Source organism: Eriocheir sinensis, chromosome 11 (genome assembly GCF_024679095.1).
Source record: "Eriocheir sinensis breed Jianghai 21 chromosome 11, ASM2467909v1, whole genome shotgun sequence".
NCBI classification, from domain to species: Eukaryota; Metazoa; Arthropoda; class Malacostraca; order Decapoda; family Varunidae; genus Eriocheir; species Eriocheir sinensis.
Window position 1 is genome coordinate 13,703,071 of NC_066519.1, and position 15,863 is coordinate 13,718,933.

A 15,863-nucleotide genomic window follows, 5' to 3' on the forward strand; every position below is an offset into this window, starting at 1 on the left:
TGTTTTTGCTTTTCCCTTTTCACCCCCATAACCACTACCTCCCCAAACCCCTTCCCCTCCTATTCTCCTCCCTTCCCAGCCCTCTTCCTCCCTCTTACCCTTTCCCCCACCCTCCTACCCCCTTCCTAACCCCAGCATCTCCTTCAGTTACTCCTTGATGCCTGACACACTTCCTTGCCCCCAGATTGACCCTGACCTGGTCCTGCCCACCATGAGGAGTGCCGTGGAGGAGCAGCTGAACCTCATCGCTCAGGGCAATGCAGACTTCAACTCGGTGCTGCAACACACGCTGGAGATCTTCCAACTCAAGTTCCAGTATTTTGTCAAGAACATTGAGGGCATGGATGAGCTCTTTGAAGTCACTTTTTCTCCACTCTCAGCCACTGGACGGCCGCTCTCAAGGTGATGGCCGCCTCCCTGGCCTTGTGCTGCTTGCTATTGCTTCCTTATGTGTGTTGCTGGCCTCTTTGTATGCTTAAATCTTTAATTTGAGTTTTTGTTGATCACGGTTTGGTAGAACATTATATTACATGGTTAATTTATCAATTATTTTTTGTTTCTACTTTAGCTGTTTCAATCTAACAGTCTAACAATAGATTTATCAGCCTGAGTGCACATGTAAGAAATGTCTGCACGAGTGTTTGTGGTCTAACCCTCCTTTGAGCTTCACCGAGTAGCCACCCTCCTGAGCCCCCCGGCCTCGTGTTCCCAGGTGTGGCAAGTGCCGACGCTACATCAAGCTGGTGGAGACCAAGCCTGTGCGGCTGCACTGTGTGACCTGTGATGAGACCTTTGCCGTGCCCCAGAACGGAGTAATAAGAGAGTTCCAGGAGAACAGATGTCCACTGGATGACTTCCAGTTACTGACCTGGTCTGCGGGAGCCAAGGGCAAGAGCTTCACCTTCTGTCCGTACTGCTACAACAACCCGCCCTTCCCGTGAGTCTGAGCCTAGAGGCATCGAAGCATTGTTTTTTGTAAAGGAGTCAGCTCAAGAGCTAAGCTAAGAGGGAAAAGGCCCACAAAGCACTGCTCTCATAAGCAGAGAAGAGGAGTTGAAAAAATGGTAAGAATACCTTGAGCTACTGTCATGTTAAGTTGAAGCATACCTGCAAGGACTTCTTTTCCTCAGTTCACATCCAGGGCAGCAACTAAATTATAAGAACATTCTAAGTGTGGCTCCTAAGAGTGTAGTAGGATTCATGTGGCTAAACTAACCTGCCTGTGTACTGTCTGTCTTCAGTCTGATTGTACAATGTTTGCCATTATAAGTTGACCACTTCCTTTGTAGACCCAGACACATGGAAGACTTAATTCTTTTCATCGCAGCCTTATGTATCCCTACCCATGCTTCTTGTTGCCCCTCAGAGACATGTCTAAGGGTGGTGGGTGCAACCTGTGCTCCCACCCAACCTGCCAGTATGGGCGGGACAACATGGGGGTGTCCTTGTGCATGGAGTGTGGAACGGGCATCCTGGTACTTGACCCATCCTCGGGGCCCAAGTGGAAGCTGGCGTGTAACAGGTGAGACTCCTGCCGTGAACCCTTGAAATCGTGGTGGTGGTGGTGTGGTGACTAGCATAAAATGAAGGGCATACTCTATAGCTGTGTGTGGCCTTAGTGCTTATCTCTGCCACATTAGCTCTTGAGCCTGTGGTGGTGTCTTAATCTTTTCATTCCATGCACTTATTTTCCTTTATGGGGTTTGATAGGCTATGAGTCTCTCCCACTCAATGATTGTAGACTGTGGTGGTGTGATATGTCTTATTTCATTATCCACTTCGGAAGGGTTAGTTTTACCCTGCATACAACCATAGTTCCCTCTGGCCTCAACTAAGCCCATACCCAGCCCCTTCAGGAGAAAGCCAGTATGAAAGTGTGATATTAGTACGTTAAATAACATCAAGTCCTCAAGGTTACTTGTATAAAGACACTGGGGCTTGCATTAGAAAATTAGCCTTGTGTATTTTAACCCTGAGTTGCCTCCTTCCACAGATGTGACGTCATAATCAACCTCTTTGACAAAGCCAACAAAGTGCAGGTTCTTGAGGAGATATGTGAGGGCTGTGGCTCCCAGACAGTCACTGTCGAGTACAAGGAGGTGGGTCACTTTACATAGAGTATTTATCTTGGACTTATTCAGAACTTGATTGTTGCATGGATGGAATATTTCAGCAAGAGATTTAGTGACTCTCCATAAGTTTGACGTGTGTAGTGCTTCTCATAGTATTCCTTCAAGTAAACTTTTAAGACTTCAAAGAAACACAAACAAAGCTCAGAAAATTTTGTCACTGCTATTTACAACTATTCCAAAGCTATATTAATCCTAGTAGCTCAAAAACACCACAGTTTTAACTTAACACAGTGGCAGCATAGTTGAGATGGGTATGGCAGAGCAGGAATCCCAGCCATGCACTCACCCCTCCTCTCCCTGCAGGGCAAGAGTAAGCTGAAGGACGGGCAGCTGACGGCCAGCGGGTGCATCTTCTGCAGCCCCACCCTGCTGCCTATGGTTGAGAAGCACCGTGCATCTCAAGAGGCGGGGCGGGGACGAGGCCGGGGCCGGGGAAGAGGGAGAGGAGGAGGAAGGGGTGCCCGGGGCGGAGGAAGGGGCAGCAGAGGGCGCGGAGGGGGACGGGGCAGGAGATAGCCCTGAAGGGGATGCTCGCAGTGGCTTGCCGTGTTCAAGGTAATGTGTTTCTTTTATTGACACTAACTTAAAAGGAGTGAGGTGGAATAAGAGGAATGATAAAAGTAATATGTTTAATTATAATTTTTAGAAAAATATTAACTTTCATCATGGAATGTCATGAAAAAGGTATGTTTTCAGTGCTCCTTCCTACACATACCATAATTAAGGCATTTACAATCATTCCTTGGTCTTGCATACACACAGGGTTGGCACACTCGCCTCACTACTGAGATGTCCCAGGTTCGATTCCCAGGTGAATTGGAGACAGCTGAGCAAACTACTTTAATTTGGGTGGAGTGGAGAAGGCTCTGTCCACCCGGCAATGAATTGGTGCCGGGTGGCAGTCAGGGGTTGTCCTGCCTCCTAGGTTTGTGAGGTTCCCAAAGATCCATCACCAGAGCTCCAAAGCTAATTCACAGAGGGTCCTGGCTGGGGGGATTGGGAGTTCAGACTGTGGGGAAATACAGTATGACTCTTGGTATATATACATACTCTAGGTTCACATTCATCAAGTGTTCATGCATACAGAGGGTGGCAGTGCAAGAAGTGGAGTGCTTGCAGTGCCGTGAGCCAGCCATGTAGCGCAGGCAGCTGCTTCATCTTGGCAGAGGTTGCTGTGTCTTGCTAAGAATCACTGGTGGTTATTTTCTTGGATTTTGTACTTCATTTTACCAGCCTCATTGATTACACAAATATGCTGTAAATAAAGAAATCATTTTAAACTCCATGCTTGGAAGCTGGCCAAACTATGTTGATGAATTTAATACTGGAATCTTGCTAAGCTGTATAAAGCAGTAATTTATAAAGTTTCAGTGCTTGTGATACAAAGCTTGTGTAACTCACATTCAAGTCTCTAAAGTATTCGTTGTAGTCCAGAGCATAGCCCACCACAAACTTGTCGGGGACCTCAAAGCCACAGTCTGAAAATTATGATAGTTTAGAAGTTGGTTGTTGCTGTTGATTTCTTTACGCCATCTCGTCCTCCTCCCTTTATCTGATCTATCCCTCGGTTACATTAGTTCAAACCATGCTTGCCAATTTTGTTTAGTATACTTTGTCTCAACTACATTTGGTATGTCGTTTTCAGGCCACCTGTTGAAATATTTTCCTTCTTGTGCTTCCCATTCAAGCGAAGGACTTATTTACACCCCAATAAAGTCTTATCCATCATTCCAGGGCTTAAGTGTAATAAAAAATAGCAAAGCGTTTGTGAGTGTCGGTAGAGTGTTTAGAATATAGAAGCCACTCAAGAAAGCCTAAATGCACTATAGGCAGCAGGTTAAAAAATATAAATAAATAAAAACTACATCACACGATAAATAATTACGTAAAGGAGTCCGAGGTATTTTTACCGAGTCCGACTCCGGCCAAAAGTAGCCGACTCCACACCCCTGGTACTATTTAAACCCTATACAAACCATTCCCACCATTGCCCTAACTTTATCTTGCATCCCACACTCACAATCCGGCCTGTATCCAGTTGAGCCCGGCCGCCGCTTGACAAGGAGGGACGCAACCTTGATGGACTTGGGCTGATGCTGCTTCAGGACGTCCAGGAGGCGGCTCATGGTGCGGCCCGTGTCGATGATGTCCTCCACCACCAGCACGTTGCGGCCCCGGAGGTTACTCAGGTTGTCCCCGCCGATGACGCGGATCTCACCCGTGGAGTCGTCGTTCTGGGGGAGGATTTGCGTGAGGCGGCTGTGTCATGGGAAGTTTGTGATAGGCTTTTGCGGTTAAAAAATAAATAATTAAAAAAATGCAGAATAAAGTGCAGGTTAATTCATGTGGGTGTGTTTTTCAGCCTATATAAATTCCACATAACTTTTGCTGAAGGGTGAAGGTATATAGAAATGTCTCAAATCTGTATAAATTCCACATAACTTTTGCTGAAGGGTGAAGGTACATAGAAATGTCTCAAATCTGTATCACTTTAAAAGAAGACAGTATAGAAACATCAGTATTGCTTGAGAGGACCAGAGTATAAACTTAAATCTGCATTACTTAAGACTATAGAAACTCCTTCATTCTATATCAGTTAAAAGGACAAGACGATATAGAAACTTATTGAATCACTTTAAAGAACAAAACTCCTTTAATCTATATCACTAAAAAAAAAAGAAAGGTGAATGCAAGAAAACTAATTTCCACTCACTAGAGAACCAAAGATATGAAGCAGTCAGTTCACAACGAATGGAGAGTGAGATAAAACCATTCTTTTTAACCTGGTAGCAGCGACGGGCCAGATTTGTGCCATGATATAACCCCCCCCAAAATAGATGATGCATAAACTGATCACAAATGCATTGATTATATATAATGAAATGGCTTGCGTGAGTGATGATTTTTTCTCATTATTCTCTCTTAGAGGGGCCTTTAAGAAACATGATCCCCGCAGCTACCGGGTTAAATTCCTCTTCCTAAAGGCAGAACAGGAAGAGCAAATGACCTTTCTCTGAACAACCTAACCACTAACACTGACTCATATCATTGACTATAGTGCCTTTGCTTATTTCTACACAACTCCATACCTTGATCAGTGACTAGTACCTTAGCTCACTCCACTACTCCATGCCTCACCTCATAGCTCTTGAGGCGGATGAAGTCGACATGCAGCGGAACCGAGACAGAGGCATGGAAGCGGCTGAGAGTGGTGAGCTTGTCCAGGAGGTCAGTGTAGAAGCGGTAGCCTCCCTTCAGGACACACAGGGCAGTCAGGGGCTCGTCCTTGATGTCCTGGAAGATGTCCCGCGCCAGCCTCTCGGTCCTGTGGGTTGTGAAGTGTTAGTGAGTTTGGAAATGTAAAGGAAAAAAGTGGTTCTATCTGTATATTTCCATGTCAACCACTTCTATCTCCATAAATGTCTCTAGCTATCTCGTCTTTCATCTCCACATTTCATCTCTCGTCTCCATCTCTCGCCTCCATCCTCCATCCTTCAACTCCATTCTTCATCTCATTTCATCTCACTTATCTCTCATCATCTAACCTCTGACAGACCAAATTGAGCAGTGGAAGAACCTGGACGAAGTAGTTATCCAATCCAAAAACTTATATGACTTTAAATATTGAGTGAGTCGAAACAGAACCTCAAAGGGTGTAGTGCATTTCCTGTAAACCACAACTAAAGTAATACTCGCCTGTCCTGGATGAGGCCCCAAGGGATGAGCACATTCTCCAGGTCTCCCTCGTAGTGCTTGGGAATGCAGAAGTTGGAGAGCGCATAGCCACTGTAGTCATCTGCGATCTGTGGAGAGAAGAGACTTGTGAAATGAAGAAATCCTGATAATCCTGATACTATCAAAACTAGACAGATTGCATAACCATTGTAGATGAGATAACATCCACCCCTTGCAAGGCGATAAATGAGATAACCTGCACCCCCTGCATGTCGGTAACCCCAACGGTTGGAGATAAACGGGCAGTGTGACACCGCTTTTTAAGGCAGCGCTCGTGATGCCGACGGTAGACGTGACCCGTACATGTCAAAGCAGCGCGAAACTCGGGCGATAATGCGCGAAAGTCGGCATGATAAGAATTTAGGACTAATAAGCGTGAAACTCGAGGATCGCGAAACTCGGGAGGGTACTGTATACTCCTGATAATAACATATACTTCTGAACTAGTTGGAAATAAAGTATATTCCTGATATTTACTGGAACTCCTCTCTAGGATCTAGAAGCACAAGTATTAGACGTATTAGCCCAAGTAGTTCAGTGCGTGACCCAAGTTGTATATTAGTGCTTATCAATCATGTAATGAGTTTAAGAGTCGATAGGACAGACAGGCAGACACATCTTGCCTCCATGTAAGCAAGCAGAAGAAAACATCCATAGTAGTAGTACAGACAGCCAAGTTGTGTACCAGTATCAGTATTTTATCAGTCATGTAATCAGTTTAAGATTTGATAGGACAAACATCCTACCTCCAAACAATTCATTCAAGCATTTTATCTATCGGCATACATAACCTGTATATATAGGCGACCCTGCTTATTATAAAGTTTGAAAATAAAAGTTGCTGGTGAGATCACTAGTGGAAAAATCACGGCATATGATCACGAAATCAGAGAGGACAAACCCTATCTTACTGTGAATAGGCAACCCTGCTTATTATAACGTGACCATGAGTGACCTCAGTGCTAATTAAAGATAAGGGGAAAAAAAGTTGCTGGTGAAATCGAGGTGGAAAATCACGATGCTCACGAATTTAAAGAGATCAAACCCTATCTTACTGTAAATAGGCGACCATGCTTATTAAAACGTGATCATGGGTGACTTCATTGCTAAAACTAGGGGAAAAAAATGCAGGTGAAATCGAAGAGGAAAATCAAGGCATATACTCACGAAATTTAAGAGGGCAAACCCTATATCTACCTTTGTTGATAATCCTTCTTGGTATCTAGGGTCATATTCTTAACAATCTAGTCACCCCAGGCACACACAACTGACTAGCCTTTCGTAGGAGTTTTGGGGCATCTCCAGGGATAGTTTTTGACCCTCCTTGATCTGTAACATGAAACTAAAAACACTCATTAGAACCCGACTGATACTTTTGGCCTTGAGATGTAAGCGTATGAGAATATCAACCGTCCTCTGTCTGCCCTGCCTTCTACCAATCCCCATCTGTTATCAGCTGTATACATTGTAGCATCTTGAACCTTTATCTGTTTTTTTAATTCTCACTTCCTGTCTCTCGATCCTTGTCAGACTCGGCGCTTTAATTTCTTTAATTTATCTCAATTACTCTTTGACCGCCTCTTAGCTTTATTTATAAGTCTAAATTTTCTTATTCGGTAAAGACAAAGGCAGACATAATTATATAAAGCAAAAAGAAAAAGGAAAATGATTGAGTGCGTGTGAAATTATTTAAAAGACAGACATAGAGAGAGCAATAACACAGACAAAAAAAGAAGATATATAAATAGACGGAATAATATGCTGATGCAGGTATAGAGGGATAGCTGGGTCCATAAAACAATAATAACTAAAAAAAGACAGACATATAGAACCAAGAAGAAAAATAAAAGAAAAACAAAAGACAAACATTATTATCGCAGCAAGTGACGTTACGTTGGAGGGAGGATCGCTGCATGCACAATACCATAAATAACTCCATGACATAATATATATGATTATACCAAGGGCCGTGTGTGGTATGAATGAGGCAAGGCGTGGGCGGGGGAAGGACATTGTAAGTGCATTGTAAGTCTGTTCATGTAATCCTCCCACGCCATTTAGGAATCACGGTAATCGCTCGGATGCCGTGGTCGAGGCCGTGTGAAACCCCTACTTAGCCATGACCGACAATAACCTCGAGCTTACGTAGATGCATGTGGAAAAGAAAAAGAAGAGCAAAGAAGAGAAATGCTGAGGAAAGGAAAGGAAAAAAGAACAGGAAAGGAAAGGAAACATAAGGAAAGGACAGAAAAGGAAAGAGAAGGAAATGAAAGAAGGAAAGAAAAGAAAAGGAAAGAGAAGGAAAGGAAAGAAAAGGAAAGGAAAGAAAAGGAATGGAAAGAATTAATGTTGAAATTCTCACACGAAATTTATATTCTCTTTTTAATTTTCTTTCTTGTTTTCTTTCCTTCTTTCTCATATTCTCTCATTCACCGTTTTCCTTTTTTTTTCCTCGCGTTTTAAATCTTTTCATTCTATTTTATTTCCTTCCTTCTATCTTTCCTTCTTTCTTCAGCTTAGGACACAATTTCTAGTAATACGATTATCTCCAAGGTCTTGCCACTTGTACAATTTTCACCAGAACTATTTAAATTCTCTCTCTCTCTCTCTCTCTCTCTCTCTCTCTCTCTCTCTCTCTCTCTCTCTCTCTCTCTCTCTCTCTCTCTCAGTATAAACCCAAACGAAACAAAAAAATAAAAAAATGTGAAAAGGAAAAGCGAGTCAAAGGTAAAACAACAGGCAGGAATTATACTTTAGCGAATATATAACCTTAGTAAACAATTTGTAGCGAGTGCTGAGCGAGTTATAGTGACTCAAGGGGTGCTGAGGTGCTGAGGGCAGATAAGGATAAGTGCTGATCTGCTGAATTTAAGCTTACGAAGGAGGGTTGCCTTGCATATATGTCAGTCAGTCTCTCTCTCTCTCTCTCTCTCTCTCTCTCTCTCTCTCTCTCTCTCTCTCTCGTTGAAAGAAGCAAAGATGAGCATTCATGTGTTGATAATCGTCGGGTTGTGGATCTGGAAGCTACTGCATGAACATATGTGTTTTGAGAGAGAGAGAGAGAGAGAGAGAGAGAGAGAGAGAGAGAGAGAGAGAGAGAGAGAGAGAGAGACCAGCCGGCATATATTTCTCCTTTTTGCTTACCAACGTGAGAGATTTACATAGATTTACATAGAAAATCAGACCACACAGACCCCATGGTCCAGACTTGGTGGTCTGTCCTTAAACCTAAGTGATTTTACATTAATCATAAGACTCCAAAACGTTGCACTTCTACTCGAGAGAGAGAGAGAGAGAGAGAGAGAGAGAGAGAGAGAGAGAGACCAGCCGGCATATATTTTTCCTTTTTGCTTACCAACGTGATAGGTCAAGCACCTCCTCCCCCCCTTACGCTAACCTATGACCAAGCAAGCAAGCAACGAAGAAAGTAATAATCCGAGCAAGAAACGAATTAAGCGACAAACATATATATTGAAACAAGGTATAATTTAATGAAGCAAGCAAGTATATTCAGTAAGGAACCAACCACGCAAGAAACGTATTAAGCGACAAACAAATATATTAAAACAAGGTATAATTTAATGAACCAAGCAAGTACCAAGTATATATATAACGTACCTTTCCTTCTATATCTTTCTTCCGTCTGCATAAGGAATAATTACTAGTAAATACGATTATCTCCAAAAGTCCTGACACTTGTATAATCACTACCACTTAAGTATTTAAATGGATTCTCTCTCTCTGCGTAACACATCCATCTTTACCGTCCTTACTCCGTGTAGTAAAAATCGAGGGGGCAACAGTGAGGCCGCGGTCACGTGATACACCAGACGACCTTGAGGGCACTGCTGACTGTCTCCTCTTTTTGGTCGCGCACAAGATATCGCCCCTTACATTCCCGCCCGGCGCCCCTCCTCGACCTCGCCCTTGCCTATAACTCCTCTCCCTCTCCTTTGCAGCTCTCCTAACCCTCGCCTCACACCCCTAATTCTTTGTCCTTTTTCTCCTCGCTCCTTCTTCCCTTCCCTTCGTTACTCTTCGTTCCTCCCTTCTCCCTTGTTGTTTACCTGCAACAATAAACTATCAATCAATCAATCAATCCATTTCTTTGCCCTCTTTTCCCCATAATTACTCCTTCTTTCCCTCCCTTGTTCCTCTTCTTCCTGACTCCTCTTCATATCTCTTGCCCCTTCTACCTGTTCCCCATTCTCCTTCTTCCCTTCCTCGATCCTCTTTCCTTCCTTACTCCTCTTTCTTGTTCCCTTTCTCCTCTTTGTCCCTCTTTCTATTCCTTTTCCCTCCTCTCATCCCTTGTCCCTCTGCCTATCCCTCTCTCTTCTTCCTATCCCTAGTCTCTCCTCTCCCTTGACCCCTCCCTCCCTCCCTCGCTCTCTTACCCTCCCTTATATGGATCCCTCTTCCCCTCCCTCGCCGTCTCAATGCCACAGACCCCCTACAGTAGACTCCTATGCAGACCGAGAACTTGGTTGGTTGGTGGAGTTTAATGAATGTGGGTGATAATGCGGTCGGTCTCTCTCTCTCTCTCTCTCTCTCTCTCTCTCTCTCTCTCTCTCTCTCTCTCTCCTTTTAATAGCTATATATTCTTTTCTCTTTCCCTTCTTCATTTCTTTCGCTTTGTTCTGTCTACCTATCTACTGTATATGTCTGTCTATTTGTCTTTCTGTCCCCATCAAATACCACTAAATTCTTTCTCTCTCTCTCTCTGATGGTGTTCCTTATATAAACACTATAAATATCTTATCACCACGACTATAAGACTCCTATAACTATTCACACACTTCAACTACTGATTACGATGTACTGAGCCCAACGATTTAAGAACCACCCACAATCTCATCAATACACAACGATATGATTATTCTTCGATTTTAACTACCACGACCAAAGATTCGATCGAGGGTGTAGCATCCCTCAAAGGTCGGTCTTCTGATAGGCGCTTCGATCCGCTTCTAACATCAATTATTTCCAAAGGCCAAAAAGGAGTTCAATCGGATTCTACTTTTTTTTTTTTTTAGGTTCATTGTACAGACGAATGGTCAAACTACCACCAGGGTCATACGAGGGTCAAACTACCACCAGGATCATACAAGGGTCAAACTAGCTATCACCCGGATCATACAAGGGTCAAACTACCACCAGGATCATACAAGGGTCAAACTAGCTACCACCAGGATCATACAAGGGTCAAACTAGCTACCACCAGGATCATACAAGGGTCAAACTACCACCAGGATCATACAAGGGCCAAACTACCACCAGGATCATACAAGGGCCAAACTACCACCAGGATCATACAAGGGTCAAACTACCACCAGGATCATACAAGGGTCAAACTGCTACCACCACGATCATACAAGGGTCAAACTACCACCAGGATCATACAAGGGTCAAACTACCACCAGGATCATACAAGGGTCAAACTACCATCAGGATCATACAAAGCCCAAACTACCATCAGGATCATACAAGGGTCAAACTACCACCAGGACCATACAAGGGTCAAACTACCACCAGGATCATACAAGGGCCAAACTACCACCAGGATCATACAAGGGTCAAACTACCACCAGGATCATACAAGGGTCAAACTACCACCAGGATCATACAAGGGTCAAACTACCACCAGGATCATACAAGGGTCAAACTACCACCAGGATCATACAAGGGTCAAACTACCACCAGGATCATACAAGGGTCAAACTACCACCAGGATCATACAAGGGTCAAACTACCACCAGGATCATACAAGGGTCAAACTACCACCAGGATCATACAAGGGTCAAACTACCACCAGGATCATACAAGGGTCAAACTACCACCAGGATCATATAAGGGTCAAACTACCACCAGGATCATACAAGGGCCAAACTACCATCAGGATCATACAAGGTCAAACTACCACCAGGATCATACAAGGGTCAAACTACCATCAGGATCATACAAGGGTCAAACTACCACCAGGATCATACAAGGTCAAACTACCACCAGGATCATACAAGGTCAAACTACCACCAAGATCATACAAGGGTCAAACTACCATCAGGATCATACAAGGGTCAAACTACCATCAGGATCATACAAGGTCAAACTACCACCAGGATCATACAAGGGTCAAACTACCATCAGGATCATACAAGGGTCAAACTACCACCAGGATCATACAAGGTCAAACTACCACCAGGATCATACAAGGGTCAAACTACCATCAGGATCATACAAGGGTCAAACTACCATCAGGATCATACAAGGGCCAAACTACCACCAGGATCATACAAGGGTCAAACTACCACCAGGATCATATAAGGGTCAAACTACCATCAGGATCATACAAGGGTCAAACTACCATCAGGATCATACAAGGGTCAAACTACCATCAGGATCATACGAGGGTCAAACTACCACCAGGATCATACAAGGGTCAAACTACCACCAGGATCATACAAGGGTCAAACTACCATCAGGATCATACAAGGGTCAAACTACCACCAGGATCATACAAGGGTCAAACTACCACCAGGATCATACGAGGGTCAAACTACCACCAGGATCATACAAGGGCCAAACAAACACCAGGATCATACAAGGGCCAAACTACCATCAGGATCATACAAGGGTCAAACTACCACCAGGATCATACAAGGGTCAAACTACCACCAGGATCATACAAGGGTCAAACTACCACCAGGATCATACGAGGGTCAAACTACCACCAGGACCATACAACTACCTCTGGAAATGCCTAAAACTCCTACGAAAGCCTTGGCAAATGGGTGTACGTGTTAGACCCGAAATGTTTAAGAAAATGACCTATTGATTACAACCATTCCCCACACCCACTATTATATAATCCTTCCCGCCCTATTAGCGTCCTTCATAGCTTCTCCGCAGCCACCAGCATAAGTACCAAGGAGTGACAGTTCAAGGCTAACCGGGCAATCAACTCTTAAATAGTTTAGCGGCGTCTACAGTCAACACAAACTATATTATGTAAGTCAGTGATTATACCGTTAAGTAATTATGAAGAAGAACAAGAGCAAGAACAAGGAGCAGAATAAGAAAAGGAAGAGTAAGAACGAGAACAAGAATGAGAACAAAAGCAATAAAGAATAAGAACAAGATAATAAGAAAAATAGGAAGAAGAATAAACAAAGAATGAGAACAATAACAAGGCTTTAGTTCTCCCAGCTACATAATTACAAAAAGAGCAAAGCGTAGTACAAATCACAGAACATATACGATTACATCACTAAACTATATAGATAATCCGTGAAGCCTATCTATACATACGAAGGCTATACTTATCAGGGAATTTAATTAGGACAATATTTTTTTTCTCTTTTTTGGTATTTCGTTGGGGATATACCCCAACGAAGGAAGGCGGTGCATGCCGCGGAACCCCCCAGACGGCTGGCAGAGAGATACCCAATTCATTTCACGGAGGAGCCCCAACAACGGGGCTGAGGGTGTCGGAAAGAGCCCACCTTTCCACCCCCATGGCACCGGATAGGTCTCGAACTCACGCTCTAGCATCCCGCCGAAACGTGAGGCGGAGACTACCACGGGAGCCCCCCAATACACTCTCCTTATTAACAATGCTATGTTCGCCTACATATATATTCAAGACCCAAAGTTTCAAAGAGTAGACCTTGGACTGAAACGACTAATATGTATTACAACTATAAGATATTCAAGACGTGTTTAAACTTTACGAGGGCAGACCAGAGTATTACGAAAGGTTTAAATACACAAATACCAGGTTAATCAACACATAATACATACATAACAGGTTAATTAAAGATAAATGTGAACGAAGGCAGCGGAAAAGGCGGAACTATTCATATCGGAACTATACTGTAAGATCTAAGGCTTAAGGATTTATGGAAACGGCTGAATAAGTAGGACTAGTATTTTGCAAGATTCATATACATAATCAAAGCCTTATATACTATCGTGAACAGGTTAATTAAAGGTAAATAAGGATGAAACGTATACTGTAACATTTGAGACTTGAGGAATTATGAAAACGGGGCCTAGTATTATGCAAGGCTCAATTATATACACATGGGCCTATATACTATTGTGAACAGGTTAATTAAAGGTAAAAGGTGGATGAAAGGAGCGGAAATAACGGAAGTAATCTTATCATAACTACTGTAACATATGAGGCTTGGATGAAGAATTATGAAAACGAGTGAATGAATATGGGATTAATCAACTTTTTTTTTTTTCATTTTCCCACAGAGGTATTGAGTAACTACTGGTCGTCAAAGGGGCCGATGGAACACACACACACACACACAAGTGGACAAGGGAGAAATACCATCACATGAATCCGTAACTATTTCAGAGCTTAAATGTCAATGGTGAGAAAATCGATATGACACGCCTCCACGCTTCATTAATGACTATATACCGACATTAATACCACGACAGCCATATATGAAGCTACAGTCTGTCAGTGCTTAGGGAAGAATAGCAGGAACACAATCCACCTTGCATGGCCCCCCCTCCCCGGCATGCACTGATCGACGTTGCTGCACTCCCACAGGTAACAACAGGTGTGAGAGGCCGCCACGAGCTCACCTTGATGTATTCTTGCTTCATTTTGGGGAGTCGCTAAAGAGACGAGTTATCACGTGTTCCTCCACCGCCACTTCCTGTCCTGATAGTCCTCCGGGTGCTGGTGCTGGTGCCTGGTGCCTCGAGCGCTCGTCTGGCAGAGGAGTGAGAGGATGCAGCGGCAAGGCTCGCTCTCCCGTGCGCACGCGGCCCCGCGGAGCAGTTGCCAGGCTGTCCTTAACTTACCTGCCAGCTCTGCCAGATGAAGGACTACTCCTAAACACGTGGAAGAAGATTGTCGAATACACTCACTGTGAAAAAATAAATGTATTTGTTTCCTTTATTGTCGCTTCCTATTTTTTTTTTCATTTCATAGTTGTTTTTTCAAAGTTCAGTGGAGTGTTATGAGGTCCCAGTAGTGGTACAAATGGATAATAACCACAGCATGCCCAAATGAGACGAAATGTGGAAACACAGGGAGGTCAAGGGGGCGGAACCTCCCATTAGGATCATATATATATATATATATATATATATATATATATATATATATATATATATATATATATATATATATATATATATATATATATATATATATATATATATATATATATATATATATATATATATATAATATCAAAGATATAATGATAAGTTGGAAATGAAGAGCCCATATATAATAGATGATGATATATTCATTCATCTCTCAGACAACACTGGGAAATCATTTGCTCTTGTATGTCACTGTACTGTTATTATTTCCTCACTACAAAGGCTGGAACAACTACAGTCCTACAGTAGAGTAATTAGAATAGTAATGAAAAAAGTACAGTAATGAAAACCTACTTTACAAGAAACACACACACTTACAAAGACATCCATACAAAACACATCATATAGAATTTCATGTGGCACCTTTCCCTTACACATTGCATGATGCTGTACAGACAATATTACTCCAGGACACCAGGATATCCTTTAGTATTCAATAACATTTGTACATTTACTGGTGGGCATTCTTTTGGTAAACAGCATCCCCAAACCAGACAATTCTTACCCATCTCATAACACAGATCTTGTTATTCTGAATCTGAATATACATAGAGATAACAAATTAAAAGTATTGATAGTGATTTGTGCCAGAAACAATTAGAGATTCATTCAGATTGCATCAAAATTTACCATGAATACATAAATTTGTCCTTAAAATCTTGTCATTCTGAGTCTTTAGAACCCTATATATATATATATATATATATATATATATATATATATATATATATATATATATATATAGATATATATATATATATATATATATATATATATATATATATATATATATATATATATATATATATATATATCGTGGAAATTGATAGTAGTATTGACTGTGACTTGCCCCGGTAGGTA

At 42.5% G+C, this 15,863-nt stretch overlaps 2 protein-coding genes across 3 annotated transcripts in view; one reads left to right on the plus strand and one right to left on the minus strand.

Annotated features, from left to right (window-relative positions):
* The window catches only part of LOC126996889 (DNA topoisomerase 3-beta-1-like), a 21,183-nt gene extending 16,864 nt beyond the window's left edge, over window positions 1–4,319 (plus strand). The window contains exons 13-18 of one of the 2 annotated variants that reach the window (XM_050857805.1): window positions 185–402; window positions 713–937; window positions 1,367–1,522; window positions 1,994–2,099; window positions 2,436–2,687; window positions 4,171–4,319. In XM_050857805.1, the coding sequence (XP_050713762.1) occupies window positions 185–402; window positions 713–937; window positions 1,367–1,522; window positions 1,994–2,099; window positions 2,436–2,648 (918 nt within the window). In that variant the 3' untranslated portion in view covers window positions 2,649–2,687; window positions 4,171–4,319. The remainder of the gene's footprint in view (window positions 1–184; window positions 403–712; window positions 938–1,366; window positions 1,523–1,993; window positions 2,100–2,435; window positions 2,688–4,170) is intronic. The other variant, XM_050857806.1, reaches the window with a different exon arrangement.
* LOC126996892 (hypoxanthine-guanine phosphoribosyltransferase-like) lies at window positions 2,748–14,646 on the minus strand. Its single transcript, XM_050857812.1, has 6 exons — window positions 14,472–14,646; window positions 5,829–5,935; window positions 5,271–5,457; window positions 4,153–4,366; window positions 3,534–3,610; window positions 2,748–3,387 (listed from the first exon to the last, which is right to left on the minus strand). The coding sequence occupies exons 1-6, from the start codon at window positions 14,490–14,492 to the stop codon at window positions 3,322–3,324; spliced, it is 672 nt and encodes a 223-aa protein (XP_050713769.1). The 5' UTR covers window positions 14,493–14,646; the 3' UTR covers window positions 2,748–3,321.
* Between the last annotated feature and the right edge of the window lie 1,217 nt (window positions 14,647–15,863).

What these genes read in the sequence shown, in the direction of transcription:
- LOC126996892 (XM_050857812.1), bottom strand. Translation starts at nt 14,492, where the DNA reads ATGAAGCAAGAATACATCAAG. An exon ending in AACTGGATACAGGCCGGATT is followed by an intron (nt 3,611 to 4,152) that starts GTGAGTGTGGGA and finishes CATAATTTTCAG; the next exon opens with ACTGTGGCTTTGAGGTCCCC. An exon ending in AATACTTTAGAGACTTGAAT is followed by an intron (nt 3,388 to 3,533) that starts GTGAGTTACACA and finishes CTTTATTTACAG; the next exon opens with CATATTTGTGTAATCAATGA.